Source organism: Platichthys flesus, chromosome 11 (assembly GCF_949316205.1).
Source record: "Platichthys flesus chromosome 11, fPlaFle2.1, whole genome shotgun sequence".
Classification (NCBI taxonomy): Eukaryota; Metazoa; Chordata; class Actinopteri; order Pleuronectiformes; family Pleuronectidae; genus Platichthys; species Platichthys flesus.
Window position 1 is genome coordinate 9,945,688 of NC_084955.1, and position 25,096 is coordinate 9,970,783.

Below are 25,096 nucleotides of genomic sequence, written 5' to 3' on the forward strand. Positions count from 1 at the left end.
GAAGAACCCATTGAATTTAGCTGCAAATCCAGATGAGTGGGTTGTTCCAGGAGTTTTATTTTCACTTTCTATAACGTTGCAAGATTTTTACATTTTTATAAATTTCCCAGGAAACGAGGTAAATTGGTTCAGCTGGAATGAATTTTAAAGGGACTATTGGGTACAGGGTTTCACTGAGAATAAACCACATTGTTTTTCTTGACCTCAACAAAATCCTTCTCCCCATCAAGATGTGTTCACTCTTACCTTGACCTTAGCCTTAACCCAATCTTACCCTAACTACAGGGGGTGGAGGACAAATGGAAACACAACTGAGGGAGCAGTGTTCCACACAACAGGGGGAGATCCTGTTTGCCCAGGGACAAACCTCATGGTAGTAATCATGACACAAGGGAAATGTGTGGTGGTGTGATATGACATGTCCTGTGCTTTGAGTCATTGCACTTGTCAGGCAGGCTGCTTTATATTATAATAGAGTCTGTTCTTAAACAATTTAATAAGTACACTGCCCTAGTGCCACACACGATAATATCTTAAATTTGTGACCCTGATGTATTCTAAAGTGTTGAAGAGGACGTTTGAAAAATCAATCCAAACAGCGTGTAGACCACAGCAGACTTTATTAAAACAAATCCCCTCCATTGCATGCAGCACAGTCAAGCATCTTGATACATTACAGCAACTGAATTTGACAAAATCGCGTGAATTTACAACAAGGTTTGGTGATGTCGCGCAATATTTAACTGGAATGACCAAATCAGCATTAGACAGAGTGCAGTTACAACACATTTAATAAGTGCACCATTTACACAAGTTTCTTTTTTTTTTAACTCTACTCATTTGATCATTAATATGTTTCAATGCAGAGACCTAACATACGTATGGGTCCGTCACAAATTATTTCCCAGCATAATTCTAATGATTGTGAATAAGCTCACTTTATAAAAAGTGGTCCCATGTGGCCCGAAGGAAACATACTGTGGGTCTGATTCCACATACTTACAGTGGAATAGTGATTGTCTTGTGCTACAGTTGTGGGAAATTCTTGCTCACTGTGCATAAGACACATCATGAATCAATAACAATTATGTAAAAAAAATAAAATAGATTAAAAAACAATGGCCCTTGCCTGCCATTATATATTAAACTTAACTGCTTTTGCTAAAGAGGCCATAAATAAAAGCACTTATATGTGGGGTATAACCTGCTAACTCTGAGCAAGGCTGGAATTTTTTTTTACTTTCTATGCAGCCCCCTAAACATTGATCACGTATGTGTTTTATATGTATATTAATGTGACAAATTTATCTTCGCAACCCATTCATTTCACTTTACACAAAGAAGACATTTCTTCACAAACAGCCACGGAAAAGCAGACACACACAAACTCCAGTCACACACACAAACACACACAATGTGCAAAACATTCATTGCAATACTCAAAAGCTTCACTTTGATTGTACTCAACAGAACCTGGACTTCACCCCATATACCAAACTTCATACACAGAAGACACAGAAGCGGCATAGACAGTAAGGACAGGGGGGGGGGGGGGGGGGCATTACAATGAGGAAAATGACAAACAGCGACAGATTAAAGCTGAGTTGCAGATAGCACATTGTCATATTCTGAACCTGCAGCCTTGCCTGTCATGCACAGTTGGGCTTCTTTGAAGAAGTGTCAGAAGTTTGCAAAAATCCAAAAAGACAAATGAGCTAAATAATGACCACTGCTCGGCTGCTGACACAAACACATGTGACTGCTGAGTGAGCTGTTTCGATCCCTTTGTGACATTTTACATCCACAACCTGAAACTCAGAATTTTCATCCTAACTTTGGTCCTGCAATCGGGTCTCAGATTACACAGCTCCCCCCCCCCCCAGCCCCCGTCCCCCCCACTGCCTTTTGGTCAATGGCTGGGCTCCTCCTGCAGGAGCTCGAAGGTCAGTTGCGTGATGTGCCGCCATGCTTGTTGGATGTGACGGGACTCTGTGGTTCGTGCACAGATGGCGAAGCGCAGGACAAAGCGTCCAGAGAGCTGACAAGGCACCAGGTGGATCTCTCTGCTCTTTGAGATCTTTTTCAGCAGGTTCTGGGTCAGCTCATTGGAGCCCTGAGAGGAGAGAGAGCGAGGAAGAGGTCAAAGCCAAGTGTTTCGGATTTAGCTGATATGTGACACTCATCTAATGTTTCGCGTTGCACTCAACATTAATTGTTTGTTGGGTGGGTAATTTATAAATGATTTGCTTGTTTTGAAAACTATAATGGCAGAGTGAGACTGCATTCATTAATATCAGTCCTGGAATTATGTCAGATTTGTTTAACCAGGATCCATAAAGTATTCGCTACAAAACTGTTGAAAAACGACAAAACTATTGAAATGGCAAAGAAAATAAAAACAAAAACCCCTGGGTCCACACTTCTGCATCCTACCACCATTTTTTGTATCGATCTGACCAGTTGATTTGTCTGTCTGACTAAAGCTGTTTTCAGAGATGCACTGATAATCATTATTACAACTCACAGATCTATACGTTTTATTCTGTCTGAAAAATGGATGGCAGATATGATTTTGATAAATTTCTACAGATGAAGTTGAATGTTACATCTCAGATCTACCTGTACAGTAGATGTCCACTGTGATCTATCTACAACAGGTACAGAGGGTTTAACTGGGTGAGACAATACGGATGAGACAGATTCATCAGTGTCAGTCCCAAAAGCGGTTCTCTGTGTTGTATGTTGTTACCTTAAGCCTGAAGCAGACCAGTCCCATGATGACCTCAGCACAGATCTCAAACCGCTTGTCGGCTCGCACCAAACTCTCAAACTCTTTGGCCAGGTCCACTTGCTGCAAATACAAGACAGATTATAATGTACCCAATGCACGGTTTTAAATATGTAACAGTGTATACCAGAGAAGTCCATGCAGCTCCACTTATTCTGCATTGTGAGGTCTTCAGTTATATTTATCCCTTTTCATTCAGAAGTGTATAGGGCTTAGATACAGTGCAAGAGAGCAAACTGTGAAGAACATTTTTATCAAACTTGTTGCCTGCAAGTAGCGGCACCAAAGGCTGTAATTGTCTTGATCTCCACTCGATGGCAGTGCTGCAACATTACACGGTGCAGCACTGTCAGCCGTGTAGATTTGACCCCTTCGGTGAGCACTTTTCTACTCACCGCCTTGACTATGGAATACATTCTACAACTGTATGCTCATTGATCACCAAAAGCCTTTTATTAGAAGGATTGAAGAATGAAGCACTGAGAGGCCATCGAGAGCAGAATAGCGCTGTAGAAATACAGACCATTTACAAACCATTTACTGTCTTAGAGGCACTGGTCAAGTTAGTTAAATATCAGGACTCATTAGCCATAAAGTACTCTGGAAAACATCATCGCCCTCTCATCATTGCCTCCTGTAGAATAATGTCAAAACTGCTCCTATCATTACCCCCCCCCCCCCTCCCCCCATGTCTCAGAGACGTGTGGGGGAACTAGAAGTGCATCACTGCATCTAATCCCAACTTCCTGCCAGTCCCCCTCGAATGTAGTCAAACATGTCTTAAATGAAAGAAATCTGTTTAACAAATAGCTTGATTCCCAGCCAGTCGTTCACCACCATCCAGATGTGATACGATTGTTTTACCACTACATTAATGCTCAGTCAGTAGGAAGGACTTGTATTATACACAAAGACATTAAGATTAGTCATTTACAATGATTTTTATTAATGGCGATGCATAATCAGTATTTTTTCCGTTATTGGTTAAACAGGAATCTCTCTGCGTTACACATGCTGTGTTTCCATTTAAACAACTCTAACTCTGAGATTTAGTTACAGAATTCCAGAAACAGACTGCTCAATCTAATCTGGAAGACGGATGTGGTGTGTCATGGGTTATGGCTGCAGGGATCAATGCTGCCTCTGCTGCCGCTTCATTTCGAATGGAGAGTAAAAACAAAACAGGCTCATTTGATTGACAGTGCAGACTGGAGGGAGGAAGAGGAAGATGAGGCGGAGAGACAGGCAAGCAAGGGTGAAGCGACGGGGAAGAAAGGGCAATGGGGGAAAAGGGGATAGGTGCGGGTGGCAGAGGAGAAGAAAATGTCAGGATAAAAAGGAGATACAGGCCAAACACTTATGACTGACAGGATGTGCTGATGAGGAGAGAGACGAGGAGGGAGGCTGCTGAGGGGACTTTAGTGGTAAGGAGGATTAGGAGGGGTGAGACGACGGGGGAAGGGAGGGAGGAAGGAGATGGCATTTACTCTGACGGCATAAGTAATTGTAAGATGCCTTTTTTTCTTTCCTAAGGTTGATTGGGTTCAAATGAACAGGCGAGAAAGTGAAGCCTGAATGCAAACTAGTAATTTACTGTATAACAAAGCACAAGTAAGTCAGGGTTCAGATGACCTTAATGACTCAACAGGATTACCACACTGATATTGCTAATACCACATTTGCTACAATTGATTTATTTTGAAACAACTTTAACAACCCTTTATCACTTTGCTCACTTCCTTGTATTATTAGCACAAAATTAAACAGCAACTACTTATTCATGTAACTTTGTTTTCTGATGCTTCTTGATAAAAACAGTATGCAAAAAAATGCACTCCATTTCATTAAGCACCAGTTGAATAAATTCTACCTTAATAGCCGTGAACCAGTAACTTGTTGGTGTTAGATCTGGAGCACTCAAAGTCACATAACAGATTATAAAATGACAAATAAATATAACATTTTATTTAACCTGCAAGCATATAACCTTATATACTTATATAACCTTATATACTTATATAACCTTATATACTTGCAGGTCTGTCAATATGTAAATGAGCCCCGCCCCTGTCCCCATCCATACATCAGCTGCCTGCCTGCGGCTCTGCGTTCACTCATCGAATACACAAACCTCTGCTGGTTCTCTGTTTGTATCGATACTTCACACCGCGCGATGACAAGTCAAATTAGCGGAATGAACAATCAATCTGCAAACCAAATTTAAAGCAATGTTTCAGAATGTTTAATGTATCACTCTCATCGCATAGGTATTGGATAACAGGAGCCTTTAGCTTGACTACATTATCAAAAACCTAATAATGTGATGAACCTTGGACCATAAAGACGATCTACCTTAGCTAACCTGCCAGTTAACTGCAAATAATCAACTACTCCTATGGTTTGTTATCGGTTATCAGATGTGTGTGCTATGTAAAATGTAAAACAATATGGAAAGCTTCACCGTTCCTTGTCCTATGTCATTCTACACTGCAGTTCCAAGGGGGAATACTCAGCCATGTTTTACTCATGATACATCACATTGTGTCACATGAAAAAAGAAAAGCCCATTATGACTTTATTAACAAGGTTAAAAACTGGAGGGGTCTTAGATTACGTTCAGATAACATACTGAAGAGTTGAATGTTGTTAGGGAGGGTGATTTGTACGTGAACATGTTGGATCATGAAGGTATGGACAAAAATCATCTTAAAAACGTGACAGTGTGATAACCTTGTGTGAACGTCGGCTCATTCAGGGGATTGCCTACCTTGCGTATGTGAGCCTGAAGACCTTTGAGCCCGTACATTCGGAAGACAAACCACAACTTAAGCGAGCGAAATCTTCTTCCCAGTGGAATCTGCCAATGCTGCGGGACAGATGAGGGTGAGAAGACCATAATGGTTATAGCTAACAAGTCTGTATATTAACTAATGTTGATTTGATTTATGTAAAATGACCAATAATAACTAATAATGAATCTTACCCTATAATCTGTGACCAGGCCTGCCAAAAGGAGAAAGAGACAATCAGACAATAATTCCTGTTACATCTTAAAAGTAATACCATTATATATATATATTATTGTGATATTAACTTTTTACACTGGTCACGGTGCCGTCTCTTCTACAACTTTCAGCTCCTGAGTTCTGACACTGAACACTAAGTAGCTTTGGAAATGTATCTTTTGTGAGGCAGTTCTATTTTGTCCAGGTGTTGCAGTCATTGTTGCAGCCCACATCCTTTATCTCACTCATCGCTGCCCACACACACACACACACACACACACACACACACACACACACACACACACACATACACACACACAGACACACACACACAGACACACACACACACACACACACACACGCAGACACACACAGAGACACACATACACTAACACCGTTAGCTGCGAGTAGCTCATCTCCACAGAATGGAGGCCCGTGTTAGCGGGTGCTAATAACCACTAATTAGATTGAAGAGTCCAGATTGTATGAGAGAGGGCTTTTGTAAGGTGCCTCAGTGTGGTGGGAGCTTCTCTCTGTCTGCTCGTCTGTCTGTCCGACAAATTACAGTGCAGCTCTGAGCCCATCTGCAGGCGAGGAGCGTGTGCACCTGTGCACACAGAAGTAACACACACAGACACACGCAGACACACACACATAGACACACAAACAGACTCTGACACATGTTAAGATTTATAGTTCTTCAAGTCTTATCACTCTAAAAATATTTTTGGAAGGTAGTAGGGGTTTGTAGTCTTACCAAATCACTCTCACACACACACACACTCACACACACACACACACAAGAGAGGGTGACTAATGGTGTGTATCAATTAAATTAAACTACTTCACAAATACTGTAAATCAGCTTAACCTCAGGTAGGATAGGATTATAAAATCATTAAGATGGCTCACAGAAGCCAACATTCACACACGACCTCAAAACACAAAATCCAAGTCTTTAACAATCCCTTTCACAGAAGTGAGCACCAGAGAAAATGTCACGAGTTTCAAGGTCTAAAATTCAGCTTGGTCCTGACAAATAAGTTGTAATGCAGTAAAGCACAGACACACTCACACTTAGCTGTCACACGTTTCTTTTTGCCTACCTTTATCTGGATTAGGCTGCACTGCATTTCACTAGTGCAATGCTTCAGCACGTTTATAGTGTTTTCGTTGATCAGACAAAAGTGCATCCTGGCTAAAATTAATGAACCCAGGGCCTCACAATGTGAACAGTGAACAAAGTCCCACATTGTTGCTCTTATGTAATTCAGTCGAGTTCATGAAAGCTGATCTGTGATCGTTGATTCAAACAATGTCGGAGAAGTGACTCTACCTGACTCCTGGTTTTCATGTTTCAGGTACAGTGGGTCCACCTTGAAGGCTCCAATAATGTCTGCTCTCTTCTTCACCCTTTTCACAGGTGTCAAATAAATACCACATATGTACAAATTCAGAAATGTTTGCCTTGGCAAACATGATTTTGGTCAGCAGGGTCATACAATATGTTTAATTTACATTGCTTGAGTGTGTTAGATTTAACATGTTTGTCATGATTTATCATATTATTGTTATGTTTCATTCGACCTGATATTATAGCATATTACATCACATTTATAACGCAAACCAAAAAATGAAGATATCTCAGTGTTATGTCAGTAGCAAGAGACTGAGCTAGAGGTGATGAAACAAGCCATCTCTTCCCCGCGCCACATGTCAGTGTTTGTGATTCCTCTGTTTCCACCTTGTGCGGAGCATGTGTGGTTTTGTCTGCTGCTGACAGACGGGGCAGATGGAAGGCGTACTTCTATTTTCACCGTGCAAATGAGTGAGGGGTGTATAGATATCAGTTCTGTGATGACAACTGCCCCCTCTGGGGTAAATCGGAACACCTTGGGCAAATATACTCATGCGACTAAGATGCTAGGTGCTAAAAATTGCATGCCGGGCTCTTTTGTTCAACAGGTCATTGTGTGACTGTATGCACACAAAGGAAATACTCTTTCCTTTAATTAAGCTCTAATTAGTATTTCAGGAATATGTGCTGGAGTTGTTAAAGGTATAACTTTCATATTTAACGTGTGTCAGACAACTCACCACATCGTAGAGCAGTCAAAGTTGACTAAAAGCCATTTGTGTGGGTTGAAGTTGAACGAGTCAGCAAACTGTAAAAGATAAAAACTGTCAGAGGACCAGGGATTACGAGTTGCTATCAATAATCTCTGGGGTCTGCTGGATTACTTTTTTAAAGGTGTAACCAATTACCCAGAAAAAATTGATTGTGGTGATAAAAAAATTCTGCAAGTAAACCTACTATAAAACATATTAATTTGCCATCACTGACACAAGCGTTTCATCAACAGCTTTATCTAGACTGAAGCAGCCACAATTTATTTGAAATGCAAAAGAGGAGCGCTGAGCCAACAGCGTGCAGAAATAACCCTTTCCTGGCATGTCTGATTCAAAGAAAGACAAACCCCACCTAATCTGCTCCCATCTTTTTGTTGGCTATCTTTTGTAATTTCCTTTTCTCCTACCTCCACAGATGCAATAACACAGCATACAGAGAGAGAGACAACGTGAAACAGACTCCTGGCTGACAGTTGCCATGCTGACTGATTCAAAGAGCGCTGCTTGCCTGCTCGTCCATCACTCATATCCTAGCAACCAGCCCTCGAGCCAGGGCTGCGCTCTCATCCAAAAAGCCTTCTCCATGTCTCCATCAAGGATGGTCATGTCAAAGTTATGTACTTTAACTACAGTACAGAATATAAACTCCACTAAATATTACTGCATACAGCTTAAACACGTTTGTGAACTTAACTTCCTTACAGAGGTCCCCGTTTTCTTATTTTCTTAACGCATAAGAAATATAAGAAAATGTAAAAATGCAAGTTAAATTGAAAGAAAAGCTTTAACTGTACATTTCCAGGAGCAAATTTTATAGCCACGTCTGCAGGAGAAGAGATGAAACAACAGTTGGTTCCGTTTTTCTCTGTCTCCCCACCAACATCGTATGAATTTGTGTGTCTAATAAACAGTGATATCTAAAGGTCTAACGCTGCCTCAGGAAATTACTTTGTCCTTATCTCTGCGTCTCTGCACAGCTTGGGGAGCGGCAGCTGCCTCGGCAGCCTCAAACAGCAGATAGATGCTCCCGCCTCACTCCCGTCGATTGTCTGGCCTATTACTCACTCTTGCATGCTTCCTCCTTGACATTAACATTACGCCACTTTGGAACAGAAAACAAAGCTGCTGGATATAATCAGTATGCGGTTAGTGTTTTCGGTCATAGATGTGACGGGAGATATTTTACAACCTATTGAACAGAATGAGGCACCCTTGTTATTTGGCAGCAAGTGTATCTATGCAAGCGGACGCTCACTTGAAGTTTCAAACCACACTAAACACGTCCAACACATATTGGGATGTTCAAAGTTAAACTCTTGACATGACATTTTTCTCGTGAAAATTCTTAGAGCAGCTCGATCATTGACATTCGGTCAACTTTACAAAACACACGATTACTAGCAGTAAATACATACATATAAATGTTTCAATATTTTTACACACCTCAATGCCGTTCAACAAAGGCCTAAACTCAGGGCAGATAAATGCACTCCCAGCATAAGCTGCATCGATGTGCATCCACAGATTTTCCTCATTACCTGGAAGAAAGCGAGAGATTATTTCTGTCAGATTGAATTCCACAATACGGGATGTAAAACCTGTAGTTTCTGGATTGTATTGAGCTGGTCATGATTGAGGATTATTGAAATTAAAAATAAATGATTCAAATAATTGTTAGTTGCAAAAAAATTCAAGCATCACACTTGGTTGGAGGTAGTTTGTGCAGAGAGAGAGAGAGAGAGAGAGAGAGAGAGAGAGAGAGAGAGAGAGAGAGAGAGAGAGAGAGAGAGTAGTCTCCCTGTAAAACAAAGTATTTTCAAGTGTGTGCTGCTGTGATGACTCACATATGGGCCCCAGCTCGGTGATGTGATCAAAAGCACACGATGGAGTGGTGCCGAGAGTCGCGCAAAACTGAAACAAACACACAAACACACACACACATTCAAATCAGTCAAGTGTTTATTACCTGTGCTGTTTTCACGGTCTCAACAGTGACAGATTCAATTGTGCAGGAGACTTTAATGAAGCACCATCATTGCAGCTCCTGAGACCTGCTGCTTGTACACAAAGACTGAAATAAATGTCTTATTTGAACATTCAGCGGATCACATGCAGCCAGGTTGGACACAGAGCTGATTCAAAGCTGCTGGACCACCGCAGCCTCCGGAACATTACACCCTGATAGTGATCTGTGGGTCCAGCTGAGACAGGGATTATTGTCCTTAACAAGATAGACGTAGATTAGGTTCAACAGAAACACAGTTATCCTTCAGCAGAGGCCTCGGGGTGTGCAAAGCAGAGCTGGAGCTGTCAACTCAGTGGGTGGTTGCGCAATTGGTGTCGAGCGCATCCAATGACAGACGTGTGTAATCTAATTTGCTGTGAAGAATAGTCATATTTAATGTTGGAGCTGTGTCTGTCCACTGTGTGTGTCCGCTGTGTGATAGCTGCATAGATGGATACAGATTTGTATTTACATAGAAAGGGATGAGTCCAGCTGCTTTGTCCTCCTCCACCATCTTCTTCAGCATGTCCCCTTTGACGGCGTAGCTGTCGTCTGTAGGAACATTCCTCATCATGACTCCTCCAATCAGAGCCGCACGCTCCACCGAGGAGTGAGCCTGAGGAGCAGAGAGATGCAACGTTTGTGAGTGGTGACAAAGATCTATTGAATCATTTTATATTGTGTGAATATTTGATAAACAAACACATAGGACAGTCAAAGTCAAGTCTAAGTTTATTTTTATTTTTTTTAAATATAAGAATTCATTAATATATTAAAAACAATATGTGTTCACTCTAAACATCATACATCTTTGAGTGTGTTTATTTGAATGTTTAAATATTTTATGTAACGTTAGAAAAACAGTCCAAATAATTTTATGATAATTGTAGATTTCAGCATGTAGCAATTTACAGATTGTAAGTTTTTAGCATCTAAGAGAAACATCAATACTTTAGTATTTCTGACGTGTACACACCAGTGGAGCAGTGTTCCTGAGTATAAAGAACTAACTGGTCTCCATGTAAAGGTCTATGTGGCCCTCAGGCAGCTGCTATAACCCAATCACCAAGTCAGCCTGGTATTAAACCTGATCAGAGCGAGCGACTGCCTGACCGACCCTCTGTCTCTGTCAGTCACTGAAATCCTCCTGCACTATACAGAGGTAACCTTTTATGATCTAAGTTCACATAGACTGTTCTCCAATGAGACCAGTTACAGAATCCAGAGTGCACAGTTGCAGTTGTATCTCCATTTGACTTGCAGCACTGGACATGCAGATTTTGTTACTTTAAGCAGTGTTGAAAACATTGAGATTCACTCATATCTGAAACCGTGTTGACTTAAACTGATGTGTAAAGTCAGGACTTTGGGTAAGATAAATGGAAATAGAGTTTTAGTTCAGCCATGAACCAAACAGGAGTACGACTGTGAATGTGTTGTTCCTATTACCTGCTCCGAGGTGTACGCCACCAGTTTGGAGAAGATTTCCGCCTCTGCTTTTTCAGGCTCTGACGCCTGAATCCTTCGGATTGCTTTACAACGAGCGGCGAGCAGCGACATCAGGGTTGCCTCACTGGCTGTGCTCTGTTGGAGGATCATGAGAAACTCGTTCATTCTCAGCAACCACCTGATGGCGAAATTTTGACTGAGGAGAAAATGGCCTATCTTCCCTATATTTAATTTTTAAACTTATTCTGTTAGGCGAGGTTCATTTTGATTTTTCGAAAAGAGCATCTATGGTTTTGGAGCTGTGAGAAGTAGATGACAAGTCCGTTGAGTGGTGGACTATTCAGAAGATTGTGGATCGTATAATCAAACATTATGGCAGCTAGTGGCCTCTGAGGCGGGAAAAGCAAACAAGTCATATATCATCACCAGGATTATTGGGTATCCTGGCTACTATAAACAGAATAAGGTGTCAACATCAAATCTATATTACGTATCCTGATTACAGGAGGTGTTAACATGCAAACACACCCACAATTATTGGGTACTACTGTATTATCTTCAATGATCCAGTGTAAACATGAAAGGTAAATAATATATTGACTCTTCTATTTCTGTTTTCCATAATCTATTTATAGCATTTAGTTTGTGTGTCCCTATTCATGCACACATGCAATTATCCCCAACAAACATAGAAAGTATTCAATCCCTAATACGAAGATGAGATGTGTCTTGTCTCTACAAGTGATTATAAGATTTGATGTTGCTGTTGATCCTAATACATCATAAATGAAAATCATTGAAGGAGTAATGGCCGTGTACATATGTAATGCCATTGCATAATCATCATTTACATCCTATGGTGGTGACTGATCTTCTCTATAAAAGCGGCAGGTTATGTCTCTAATCTCTGGTTGCTAAAGTTAATACATAATCAAAATAAATGACTTATTTTCTGACTTCATGTTAAAAGTCTGTTTTAAGCCAGAGGCAAAAAAACAACACCCACGTGTAGGGTAGCATCAAAATGCTAATTTTATTCTGAATTTATTTATGTATTTTACATCCACTGATGTAGGTTGTGTTTTTATGGGAAGGGGATTATGTGTTTTGGTTCTTTTCTTGTTATGTATTATGCTGTAATTGTTGTCTGATTGTGGCACACTGAGGCAAACAACTGAGTGTGTTGAATCTTGAATATGAAAGGACTTATATGTTTGAGTACATTTGCATTTGTGAAATCTAAGCAGGCTATTATTACTAATTCAAATAAGTAATAATAAAATCCAATAATTAACATTTGATGCTGTTGAATTTTCAGTGTTGATTTGAACGCTGTGACACCTCCACATTTTCATTAGAGGAGAAAATGACTTCATGTGGAAACAGTGTGATGAGTCATCATCCATGCAGCCTGATCCGGAGAACATCGTTTGAGGCCACATTACCACAAGTCAATGAAATGTTCAAATCATTCAGTCGATGAGCACAAATTGCCACCAACACCAGCATCCTAATATAAGCTTTGTCATTTGTGTCATAACAAATTTGAAGCGGAAAAAGATTAAGCCCAACCTTTTGAGAGGTTAGGGATCCACGCAATGGATCAATCATCCGACCTACCCATCAGACCACATTGATTATCAGGAGCTCTGAGGAATTGGAAAGTGTAGGAACATAAACTCAAAACGACCTCAGGCTTCCAAACGTACCCAAGTGCACGTCCTGTCCTTCAGACATCAGCCTATTATCTATTATCATATAGAGAAATAGCACAACTGACATTTGTTTTCGATTTTTACTACAACAAACATCATGACTCCCAATCGTTTTTTTATATGATCATTTCCAGAATGGTTTATACACAAATAAACTGATAAACCAAAAAGAAATCCAAGAATCCTGGTGAGAGGAAGATGGAATTTATCACACCGTTATTTATTCGCACTGATACTTGAATCTGTTATTTTGGCATTTATTCTAATCACGGACAAAGAGACATCTCCCTTCACCAGAGTCTCACGACTCACGCGACAGTAGAAAAAGAGAAATCTGAGGTCACCATGGGGTCTTTTTGAAAGCCTCCCACTTCCCCTTTGTGTTGGAATAAGGTTTATAATAATAGGCTGGCAATGTGCTGTCACAATACTCATTAGCCTCAGCTGCAGTGAAAAGAGCCACATTTGTTGCCATAGTGAGCTGGTAAAGCTGCACTTAAAAAAAGGAGAGTGGCAAGACCGAAACAAAAACACTTTGAACCAGATGAGCCTGCGCACACAAACACACACACACACACACACGCTCACAATAGAGGAGATATGAATGATCTGTCATCAGAGTGCACACTCAGGCTCCACCAGTCCCACACACACAAACACACACACATATATATAAATACTGTTGCCATCAGTGGAACACTAGGCGATTTCTTAGCCTATTGCCACACAAAACAATCCCAGCACCATCAGCGTCACCTGTCTGCCTGTGGATGACATATTAAAAGGCAATTTCCTGCCAATGTGCAGCCGGTGTGAAGCAGGAACAGAGAGAAACAACAAATCAATAGTACACAAATTGCTGATGAATACGGTTTCCCCTGAGTTTTGAGTGTGTAGGGACACCTTTGTTTTCCTGCGTGTCAGTGCTGGCGAGTCAGTACATCAGAGAAATTACAGACATGTCAAAGAAAAGTCGCAGTTAGACGACACTCACTTGGATGACGCCTCCTCCGGTTCCGTGAGTTCCGGCAAAGAAACACTCGGGCAGATGCAGCATCTTGCCGAGCCAATCTAACATCACTGTCTCCAGCTCTGTGCAGGCCGGACTGGAAGCCTGAATAACACACACACACACCCGAAACACACAAACATCAGAAAAAGGGCTCTGTTTGCGTTTGTTGTAGAAGTGAATTGAGGATGCAGAGAGTCTGACACTGAGAAGAAGTGTTACCCAGGAGAACCCAATGCAGCCAATGGCTCCACAGAGCATGTCGGCCAACATGGCGGGGAAAGAGGAAGCAGCTGGGAAGTAGGCGAAGAAGTAGGGGCTGTGCCAGTGTGTCACCTGGAGACAGACAAAAACGAGTCATTCAGATGAAACTTTAGCTCAGGTGGACACTGACATTACATTGACAGTTATCTACTTCCTTTCTGGTATCGGAATGGAGGCGTTGGAGTGTTGTTGCCGTGTTACAGGTCAGAGTGACGCCAGGATTAGTATAAAATAGAGAATTAGAGTTTCTGAAAGCAACCCCCTCTGTTCATCAGTGACCCAACACTTTACTGTTTGTCATCTGTGTCTGACAACTTATCTTATCGGTTTATTCAAGATTAATGAATAAACCGACACTCACAACACAAGGGTTGAATTCACATTAACACTGCTTGTGGAGTGAGGTGGCGTATACTTTACAATAAACACTGACGGAGCTGAAACAAACTGATGAATTGAATTTGATTATCCTCTCCAGAACAATACATGAACAGTACATGAAGTGTAATATAGACACACACAGCATCAGATGCTGCTCATTGAGCCACTAAATACTGCACTTTCTGTCACCAGTTTCATAAAACTCATATAGCACCGGGAACTGATAAATGCCACACAGACAGACTGATACATCTGCATGTTTCCCTCTACATTTTGTCTGGACTGTAGGAGAAAACCAGTCCTGAGACAGACGTAACATGCCCCAGCTTTAAAGTAATCGGGCTTAAACCAGCGATGCTATTGATGAAGGCGATAAAGCACCATGTTGCCTAAAATACTTGTTCTCCTTGTTCTCATCCTATATTGCTATAATCTTTTTAAAGTTAAGACATAAGGGTTGTAGAATAAATGTATATGTTGTGGCGCAAGAGAAACTACATCCAGATCACCGGGTTTGAATGTTAATAAGTTTGCAGCATGAATGTCATATACATAAAAGGTTGAGTGAGACATTATTTTATATAACTTTAAAAATGTTGCCTTTAACATCTTTACATGTACTCTAAAATCACATCATCTTTTAAATACCTCTGCCAAGGAGGTTATACAGTATTATCACTGGCTTCGTTATTTAACAGGACTACAAGAAAACTACAAGACCCATTACCCCCAAAACCTGGACAAAAGATTTGGTTAAGGTCAGAGATGATTCCATACAATTTTGGTGCAGATCTTCTTTTTTTTAACTTTCTTTAGCAATGTCAGATTTCAACATATGAATTGATTTCTCAGACAATAATTCATGGATCTTGAATAAAAAATCTGTCAGGTAAAGTGGACTGAGTGACCTAAGATCCTTGATGGATGTAGACATTCTAGTTCAATCCAAGTTACCAGGTTAGTTGAGACAAATGAAATGATGAAAACAAGCTGTTGCTTGTTAGCATTGCTGAAAAGATAATACTGAGCTGAACAAACGGATTCATGTCATTTCTGGCTTTGTCTGTATTTTATAATAAGCAAAGGAAGAGACTGTAGCAGCTGATATGTTCGTGTCTCCTTCCAAATTGCTGTGATCATGTGACTCAATTGGTGGTTCCCCGACAGAAAGTGCCTCGTACACTCTACACTATTATTTTCTAAAATGATCTAAAATGCTACATTGAATGAGAAGAGAGTCTACAACATTGTGTGCGTCAAGAAAACAGCAGAACTCACGCCCGGCATAATGACCCTCTCCACATCTCTCATGATTTCCTCATAAGTCTCCGGCTCCAGTGGAGCCTCACTGGGGATCAAGGAACGAAGATACCCTGGTTCCAGGTCTGGGTAGACCGGCCGCTGTTCTATGTTCTCCAGGTAGTCGGCCACATAGTCCACCATCTCCTTTCCTCTGCGACGAAACTCTGTTGCATCCATGGTCCGACTGCGAAAAATATCACACTAACACTTTATTCCTTTGTTGCTATTTCAACCAGTTAGATTAGGGATTACACACACACACACACACACGTTTAACCCTTGATCTCAGTGGTATGAATGGGATGTTTGTTGCAGAGTTAAGCAGGTTCATGATGTTAAGTGAGGCGAGAGAGTTTTATAATGTGTGAAAATGAATAACATAGAGTATAGATATGTTCAAACACGACTTCACCCTTGATGAAGGGACTCATGGAAATACAGTCAACACTTGCACTGAGAATTTATCTCCTGAACAGTTGCAGTTACAACGGCTTTTTCAAAACAGTAGTAACACACACGCTGATCTGGTTACATTTTCAAATATTCTGTCTGGCTACAAAGTTCGAAGTTTGAGCTCTTTTTTCCATAATTTCAACATTTGTTTTATTTGATTTTATAGAGTAGGCACTTTTAAAAAATGCTGTATTTATAAAAAAGTTACATCGATCAGATCAACACTTGGTTTCCTAATAAATTATAGGTTGTTTATAGATTGATAAATAAAGCTTGTAAAGCGTGTGTGTAAGTTTACTGTGTATTTGCAGACTGCTGTTATAAACTCATTCCCTCATAAACACAGAGCCAAAGGGCAGTTTCATAAACCTTGACCATAAAGCCAGGATAATGAGAAGCCACAGAAACTCTTGAACGTTGCCCCTCGCTCTTGCACTCGATCATTCAACAAGTGTTTCACCCTGCATGTTTCTTTGCCTTCTGTAGAGGCAAAGCCCTTATCCTTCTCATGATCTCAAATAGGATTAGACGTGGTGTGTGTGTCTCTCTGTGTGTGTGTGTGTGTGTGTGTGAGTGTGTGTGTGTGTAAATGTGTGTGTGTTTGTCTATTCACTCACAATTTCAGGTGAGAGCTTCAGCTCTTTGGATGCTGGATCCTCTTCTGTTCCTCTGGCGTCGGCAAACAGACGGACAAACAGGCAGGCACGTGCAGTTTGTTTGTTTGTATGTGTGTGTGTGTGTGTAAGCAGGACAGGAGGCATATGCTCCTTTTTATCTTGCCACTAACCACCCCCACCCACCCGGACCCCGTGAGCCTAGCCAATGGGAGCAGGGCTGATATCCGACTGCGAGAAGGACACATTCATTTTCTGAAGCTGTGATTACAGTGCCACACACTTGGATATATGTGAATATGCTTATTCTTATGTACAGAGATATCACGTATCAAGCTGTGTTTACAAAGATTAGAAAGACATGAGTGGGGATGAAAAAGTAAGGCCACCATTCGCAAAATTCTGCATTTATGTACAAATAAAAACATAAATTTTAATAAATAATACAAATCACTGTATTGTCTATATATTGAGTAGATAATTAATAAATAGATTGAAATATGAACTTTATTGATCCCAAATTGGGAAATGATTGTGTGACAGCAGCATTTTCAGGGCGTTGCACATCGAGCATCGCGCTGATGGTTCTTGGTTTGTCACTTCTTGTATCACTTAAATAAATACAAGAAGTGACAAATCATGAATAAGAGACAAGCGTGCAAAACTGCAGTTGTTGTATGCAGAATCATCTTTGAGGTGAAAAGGTCGTAGTTGCAATTAAAGACTTGTGACCGGAGCTGGTGTTTCGCATCTGTACCTTGTCTCAACCTTTTCCAGTACAAATCCCTTGCTCTCCTGTTTTCTTAGTTCAATGCTATGCCATTGACATATCTTACTCTATTATACTGTGAAGTCACCTCCATCACTGGCTGGTGACCTGTCAATGTTTTGTGGAATTGGCACAAGAGTGTATGACCTTTAAGATATACACTGTGCAAAGAAGTGCCAGTTTGATACCAGTGTCTTTGCTAATTTCAGAAAAATGCAATTGTCATTTTAAACAGCAAATGCACTTCAATTGATCTGAGTGCCAGTAGGTGAGTGACCTGATCCTTTCGGTCAGCTCCCACTCTTTTTAATTGTTTCCTTTTGTTAGCCTTCAATTTTTCCTTTTTTAGAGTGCAGCAAACACGGTTTTGTGAGTTTTGTGTAAAAGATTATGAAAAAGTTGTTCTGGACTGCAAATCTTTAAACATGTTAATCTTTTCTCCTGCCCACAACAAAACTCAAAGCCTTGAAATCTCACTCTTTTTGCATGACTGATAATCCAAAGGGTGTGACACACAGATGGTGTCAAGGGGTCAGTTCTCAGTGTGGCCGGTCTTCTACTGCAGAGACCTGATTTCATCTGTATCAGCCTTCTCATGTCATATAATGAAGTATTGTAAGGATTTATTGGCAACATGGTTCCATGTTTTCCAACACTAATTCATTACTTTTACTTAAAATACTACAATTCACTCTGTTTTTATAAGTCCTTGAACTCGTTGTGACATTACTCCATCTAGTGGAGGAATTAAGCATTACTCTTTAACTGGAATTCGAGCAGAATGTAAAGTACAATAGTAACCTGAGAATTGTGTATTTGGCCCAGGAAAGGACCTGCAATTTAAAATGTGATTTTCAGATCATGGACACATATGGAAACACACAAAACTGATATCCGTTGCCAAGACGAGCACAGAAAATAAAGGTTTGTATTACACTCTCTTCCTTTCTTGTTGGTAGAGGTTTCAAAGGTTTCTCTCAATAAAGACAAACAAAGGCTTTTTATATCAATGTATTAATGTTTTATTCTAATTACAATAAACAGAATATATCAGTCCCTTATTTGTACAAAAATACCTGAAAAGGTTACAATTATGATTTATAAGCCATTCAACTATTTACAGATTGAAGCAAAGCACATTATGAATACAGGACCTCTCTCTTACAAAAAAGAGATAAGCTACTGTTTTCTTTTGCATTCCCTGAAATACGTAACAGTTTATATTTCAATATGTATACATACAGAAATATGTGTATATATGCACACATATATACACATATTGTATATATAAACATATATACATATATATTTACTTTTCTCATTTGTACAGCCATGGTATCTTGCATTGTGACAATGTTATGAAAATGCAAAAGAGCCAAGATGAAAATCCATCAATCCAACTTTGCAGGATCGGGGCCAGTTTGCTTTCGCTTTTAAAACTCAACTGAAAGTGCAGCAGAAAAAAAACAACGAGCATCCACTCTCAAGCACCTTTTGGCGCCAGAGTTTTTGAGTGTGAATGGTCCCATCTGAAGCATTGCTTTATCTGTCTTTATGCACAGAAAGAGAAGTCACCAGAGGCACCATCTGTGGTTACATGTCACCTGGCTACCAAAACTGTTGGTTCTTTTATTTACACAATCTAAATGTGCACTTGATCCTCTCCATAATACACATCTTAATATGAGTAAATGGACCAGATTAGGCTGAATCGATGCATGAAAAATTAGCATGTGTTTTTTAAATTGAAAACTGAGGCTTAATAGCTAAATCAGCTCAGGTAGTCAGGCAGGTAGTTTAGGCTTTTTTTCTTCTTCTTAAATGAACAGTTTAAACAATAATATTCAAAAAACACTGTTAAACTAAATGTACTCTTTTTTTAAGCACGGGATCTACTCAATTTTGCTCCGAAGATATTTTCAAGTAATCACAACTAGCAGATGCGTGGTGCACATAATGGAGAAAAGTTAACAACTCGCAGCTCAATGAAACTACAATATTCACGAGTCATCATCATCCTCTACATAGACGTCCTCGAGACCTGATGGACCAGTAGTTTTTAACATGCTCTTAATCAACCCTGAGCAACCCAGTTACATTCATCTCTGTTAAGTGTAAAAAATGTTGAAGTCCAATTCACCTGATTCATTAGTCCATGTATCCACTATTTGAGTTTAATTTCTGCCTTTTGCATTGAGAGCAACTAAGATCCAGCAACTATCTTCTTTGTGAAACACTGACTCCACCGTACAACACCTGACCCGTCCCTCACCTTAACCTCAGCTACCATTCACATCAGTCGGGGAAAATAATGGGAATTTAAGAAGGAGATCAAAGTGGGGTGAGTGAATCTGAATCTGAGGGGACTGTAGATTAATACTAACATCAACATTTCAGTGAGAACCTATTCAGCAATCCAATCCAGATCACAACGAATCATCAACATCTCAAACATGATTAAGAATCCCTACACTATACACATTCATGCAAAAGATCACAACTACCTGCTAATTTAAGTTTCTTCACTCTGAGATCAACGCTGTGACCCTGCTGATCATGTTGTTCTGATGTGGTTTGGTTAGTTCCTTGTTCATTGCAGTTATAAGGGTATAAATTAACTCAGAGGAAATTGTGACAATGCCTTATAACATATATTTTGTTGTCTATTTTTTCAATTATAACTCATAGTATTTTAAGATGATTTAACTTGACTTTAATGGACTTTTTTACTACATCTAAATCTCTACAATTCTTTCCTCAGTAAAAGGCATTTCAACAGTGAATTATGAGCATGTTGAAGTTTACTTGACCCAGTTTCCCAAAACATGTGTTGTTTTGTTACTTTAATATCTATGGTCACCTAGTCAGCTCTGGGAGGAAAATATGAGGCCTTTTTTTAATATTAACTATTATGTATTTTATAGATTGGGGTGAAAAAAAGAAACATTAAAAGGGTATGAAAATATATCTTAGTCATTATTAATGCTTTGGGAAGCTCAAGTAATTTTGTTATCAATTTCACAACATTCGGGCTGTCATATATTGGAATGACAATGTTAATACTATGGATGCAAGTGTTCTTTTGAAAAATACATCACTTCATAACAAGTGTTGATGACAAAATAATTCTGAATAATCATAACTTAAAAAAAAATTAGTCCATAGTTGCTAGGTCATTACAGTAATACAAATAATAAAATAAAAATAAATCACACGGGTCAATCATTTCATGGTAACAAAAGAAAACAGTACAGAACAGCGCTGAGAAAAAGAAATCTAAAATTTTCAAGTAATCACATCCAGATAAATAAATACATTTTGCTGCAACAATACTTTAAAAATGATTGAGTCATTGCATCTTAGATGGTGACCACGCAAAGTGTCGATATAGTGCGGCTATTCTGCATCTCAGATGGTCGGTCACCTGAAAAAAAACCTGCAGGTAAATAAAAGATGGCTGCTTTCAAAGGAGTGACGAGAAATTTCAGGCGAAGAAACGGAAAAACTAAAAATGCCGTTTGTCTTAAGACATTTTAGGAAGAGGGATTCTAAACCCAATTCACCAGGAGAGACGCAAGTGACCAGGATTAGTTTAGATAGCTTCCCCGAGTTTTGAGATGGCAGAGATCTTTGCTGAAATCATATTCTGAAACTAACTAAGAGTTGTCTACCCTCTGCCCTCAGTCTGATGCTCTCTTTACTGTCTTAGCGTCACAGCATGCACTGTGAGTCAGTAAACTGAAATGTAGAGACATGGGTTAATAGGTCCTGTGAGAGTTTTGCACTCTTAAGCCTAAATGTTCCGGCTCTACACTAGAGAAATGTGGGTTTCCTGTCTTTATTTTTTATTTTTCCTGTGGTCTTTCAGCTTGAGAGCAGGAAATCAAGGAGCAATACACCTGACATTGTATTGGTATGGGAATTTTGACAGACATGTTGGACAAAAAAACTCCAAAAACCGGAGAGCAGATTGTTCACGTACGCACAGAAACGGCACAGGAGCTTAAGCTGGACAGCAGGAAATCGGAGTGCAAGCGCTGGGCTTTGAGTGCAAGCGTAACAACATCTGAATGAGAAATCAACAAGTCCTGCTCTCAACCTGAATAAAGAAACAAGACATAATGCATTGAGACTGGGTGAAACGGGCAGAGAGGAAACGTGGAGGAGCCTGAGAGGCAGCGATCGTTCTGTTTTCATAATTCTGATATGTGACAAACTGCTCTCTTTTCAGACTGTTTCACTCAAACAGGTGGTGTGAAGTAGGCAGTGGGTGTGTGTTTGTGTGATACAGTTTGTTCACAGGCAGGTAAAGGCCGCATCGTGCGACGTGCAATGCACAGAGTCAACTGTCAGTGTGGAGTCAGAGCCACCGAAACCATGATGGACACCTTCTCTCTATCTCCCGGATGTAGTAGATAAGTTTGGCAAAGAACAACGGAAGATTGGGTTTCCTTTCATTCGCTGACTGTTACGTGTTAAATGCCAGTGATCATGTTCCCTGTGCTGCAGCGTGGATAGAAAAAACGGCATTCTCCGCTGTCCCACTTTATCTGATGCAACAGGTAGCTTTATGTAGGCCTGTTTTTTGCCTGTAGGGAGAGACAATGGATACAACTACCACATATGGCTTCTTTTGAAAAACAAATCCTGGATACAGTTGTTTTAATACTCGTAATATTACCCTGAATGACACCATGGTTCGATTTATGCTCTTTTTGTGAGAGTTGCCCGGGACAATAGACGCGTGCAGTAGAATAACAAGTGCAGATTTACCCCATTGTAGCTTATACAGAGAAAAGAGGGTTTTCAAATATCCAGACTGCAAAAAATTTGATATGAAACAATGAATAAAGATGAATTTGATGACAAGACATACGTGTATCAACGAGAAAAGAAACCCTGTGTTTTCAGAGATGAGCAAATTAATTTCTGAGAGGATGATGAATGCAGACTTGTCCAGTATAAAAATACTTTGTTCTAATAGTTCCAGATTTTTACGTAGCCATTTTTTTCTCCAGGTACATTGACCTGACAAACTCATCCACGTTTAATTGTGGACCTTGCATGCCTACAACACTAGAGGGCAGCCGCATTGTCTCACAGTTAAGTCAAGGTCATGCACTGTCAAAGGCCACTCCCAGTTCGGTGCGTGCAAAACAATCACCTCTCCATCTGCAGTTCATTCTTTGAGGACGTGTGATGAGAAGTTTGCGGTGAGGAAAGTGTTTATTCTCAGGAGAGCAGAGTGGTCCTAACCGAAGCTCGACTTGTCCTGCTGATTGTCCAGTTGAAGGGAAACACGGACTTCGCTTCAAAACAACCAGGTAGGATTTGGGGTCCAAGCTTATTGACGACTGTGGAAAGTGAGACCGTGGATTTTGCAAACAGCGCTGACACCAATAGCAGTGTTCATTCCCTCTACGCCCTCTCTTCACGGCGGAGGGACAGAGTGGGCGAGTTTGCGCGTCCGACTCCTCAAACATCCATGCAAACTCAAAAGAAATCCAACGAGTCAGCGGTCTCTGGCGGACTCACGGCGATATAAAACAACGACAATGAAACATCAGTCAATTCACCAGCTTCTTATAAAGATAAAAAAAAAAGAAAAAAGAACCGCCCGACAGCACGATTCCTTTTGCTTTGCTTGTTCTAGGCAGAGTCAGGTCAAGTGATGGGGGCGGAGTCAGAGGATCTGAAGATGTCATAAGGCCACGACGGTGCACGGGTGTTTGAGTTTACAAGGCAGCACTCCTCTGTTGAGCTGGTAGAACTCTACCAGCTGAATCAGGTCGGTGAATTTGGTGGCGCCATCGTCAAGGCTGAAGAAGCTCTGGCCGTCCTCTTCACACTGGCAGTGGCATCGGGGCCGGTTGAGGGAGAGCAGGGTCACAGCAGGGGGCGAAAGGAGAGAGAGGACAAGGTGAGAAAAAGACCACAGCTACGATTTTTGCACGTATGCAGTTTTTTAGCAACAAATTTTATTATGATCGCATTAAGCTAGACTTTTTTATTCAAATTTAAACTTAAATGATCCTAATTCATTGCTTTGTGGGATTCGCACAATGACAACAACAAAAATTAAAATTATTAGCTAAGGTGAGGAACCTTTTTTGATCAACATAACAGTCAAAGTAACGTTTACAATTTTCCCCTCAAAAAAAGAAAGGATCACCACAAACTGTAGAAAACAAAATTTCTGAAAATTATCAAACACATTGAGATTCATACCGGTAGTATCTGGAAATGTTTGAATTTCTGGTGATGGCACAAGGTGAGCACAAACGCCTTGGGGTTACTCTGACTGACTCTCAGCAGAAACAACCTGTACAACAAGGAAAAGGAGGAACATGGTGTGATTAAAACAGCTGCATAATAAAAAAATACTTCAACTGTTGTTTCCTTGTGTGTTTGTTCGCCAGCAGGATTACTACTTAAAACTACTCTACCAATTTCTGAGTAACTTTCTGGAGGGGTGGGGCGTGATCCAAAGAAGAACCCAGGACATTTTCGTGTAGATTTGGATCGGGGGGGGGGGGGGGGGGGGGGGGGGGATCTAGCATTTTTTCCCCCACACTTTCTTTAGGATTTCTTTATAAAAGCGATTTTCAAGATTATCCTTGATTCCTCAGAGAAGAATTCATGGATCTTGCTCTTGATCATCTGGTGCAGACCTAATACAAATCAGGATCTAATTAATGATAAAACATTAATTATTAATGGGCCTTGGTGCCTCTACTTGGTGTATGTCTAGCTGTCGGTGTGTTTGAACTGCTCCAGCTCACTCACCCATCTACTTGTCCTTGCTGGTGGATAATGCGATGGGATTCTTCTCTGGATATCCTGCCGTGAAACCACAGCTGTGCTATGTGGATAACTGCAGAGAGAGGGGAAAATATGTCAAAATCTTTCAAATGATCTCAACTGACAAAAAGAAATGTGAAAAAGAGGTGAACAAACAACACAAAGTGTGGTTGAACTTACCTGAGCTTAGTGAGGAGTGGTGCAGTGGACTGTGGGAGCCTAATATGTTCATTCGTTGACTCCTCTTCTGAGAGAGAGGCCACACAGAGACAACACAACAGGGATTATTTCACGATCTGGTATCTTACATCAGAAAGAATGCTTCTACCACACACACACACACACACTAAAAATATCTAAATGTAAGAAGAGCAGGTCAGATGTTATTAATGTAGAACAAAAATATTCTCT

General features: G+C 40.3%; 2 protein-coding genes across 4 annotated transcripts in view; both read right to left on the minus strand.

Annotated features, from left to right (window-relative positions):
• Positions 1–603: 603 nt before the first annotated feature.
• ddc (dopa decarboxylase) lies at positions 604–17,251 on the minus strand. Its single transcript, XM_062400107.1, has 14 exons — positions 17,119–17,251; positions 16,025–16,232; positions 14,324–14,437; positions 14,087–14,206; positions 11,378–11,512; positions 10,401–10,544; positions 9,768–9,834; positions 9,367–9,461; positions 7,891–7,958; positions 7,130–7,206; positions 5,772–5,791; positions 5,556–5,654; positions 2,750–2,851; positions 604–2,113 (listed from the first exon to the last, which is right to left on the minus strand). Exons 2-14 carry the CDS (start codon positions 16,223–16,225, stop codon positions 1,910–1,912), a joined length of 1,446 nt encoding a protein of 481 aa, XP_062256091.1. The 5' UTR covers positions 16,226–16,232; positions 17,119–17,251; the 3' UTR covers positions 604–1,909.
• Positions 17,252–18,890: 1,639 nt separating this feature from the next.
• grb10b (growth factor receptor-bound protein 10b) overlaps positions 18,891–25,096 on the minus strand; it is a 61,929-nt gene continuing 55,723 nt past the window's right edge. For 2 of the 3 annotated variants that reach the window (XM_062398879.1, XM_062398881.1), the window contains 4 exons: positions 24,866–24,932; positions 24,671–24,758; positions 24,113–24,206; positions 18,891–23,732 (listed from right to left, as the gene is read on the minus strand). In XM_062398879.1, coding sequence (XP_062254863.1) covers positions 23,586–23,732; positions 24,113–24,206; positions 24,671–24,758; positions 24,866–24,932 — 396 coding nt within the window. In that variant the 3' untranslated portion in view covers positions 18,891–23,585. The remainder of the gene's footprint in view (positions 23,733–24,112; positions 24,207–24,670; positions 24,759–24,865; positions 24,933–25,096) is intronic. The other variant, XM_062398880.1, reaches the window with a different exon arrangement.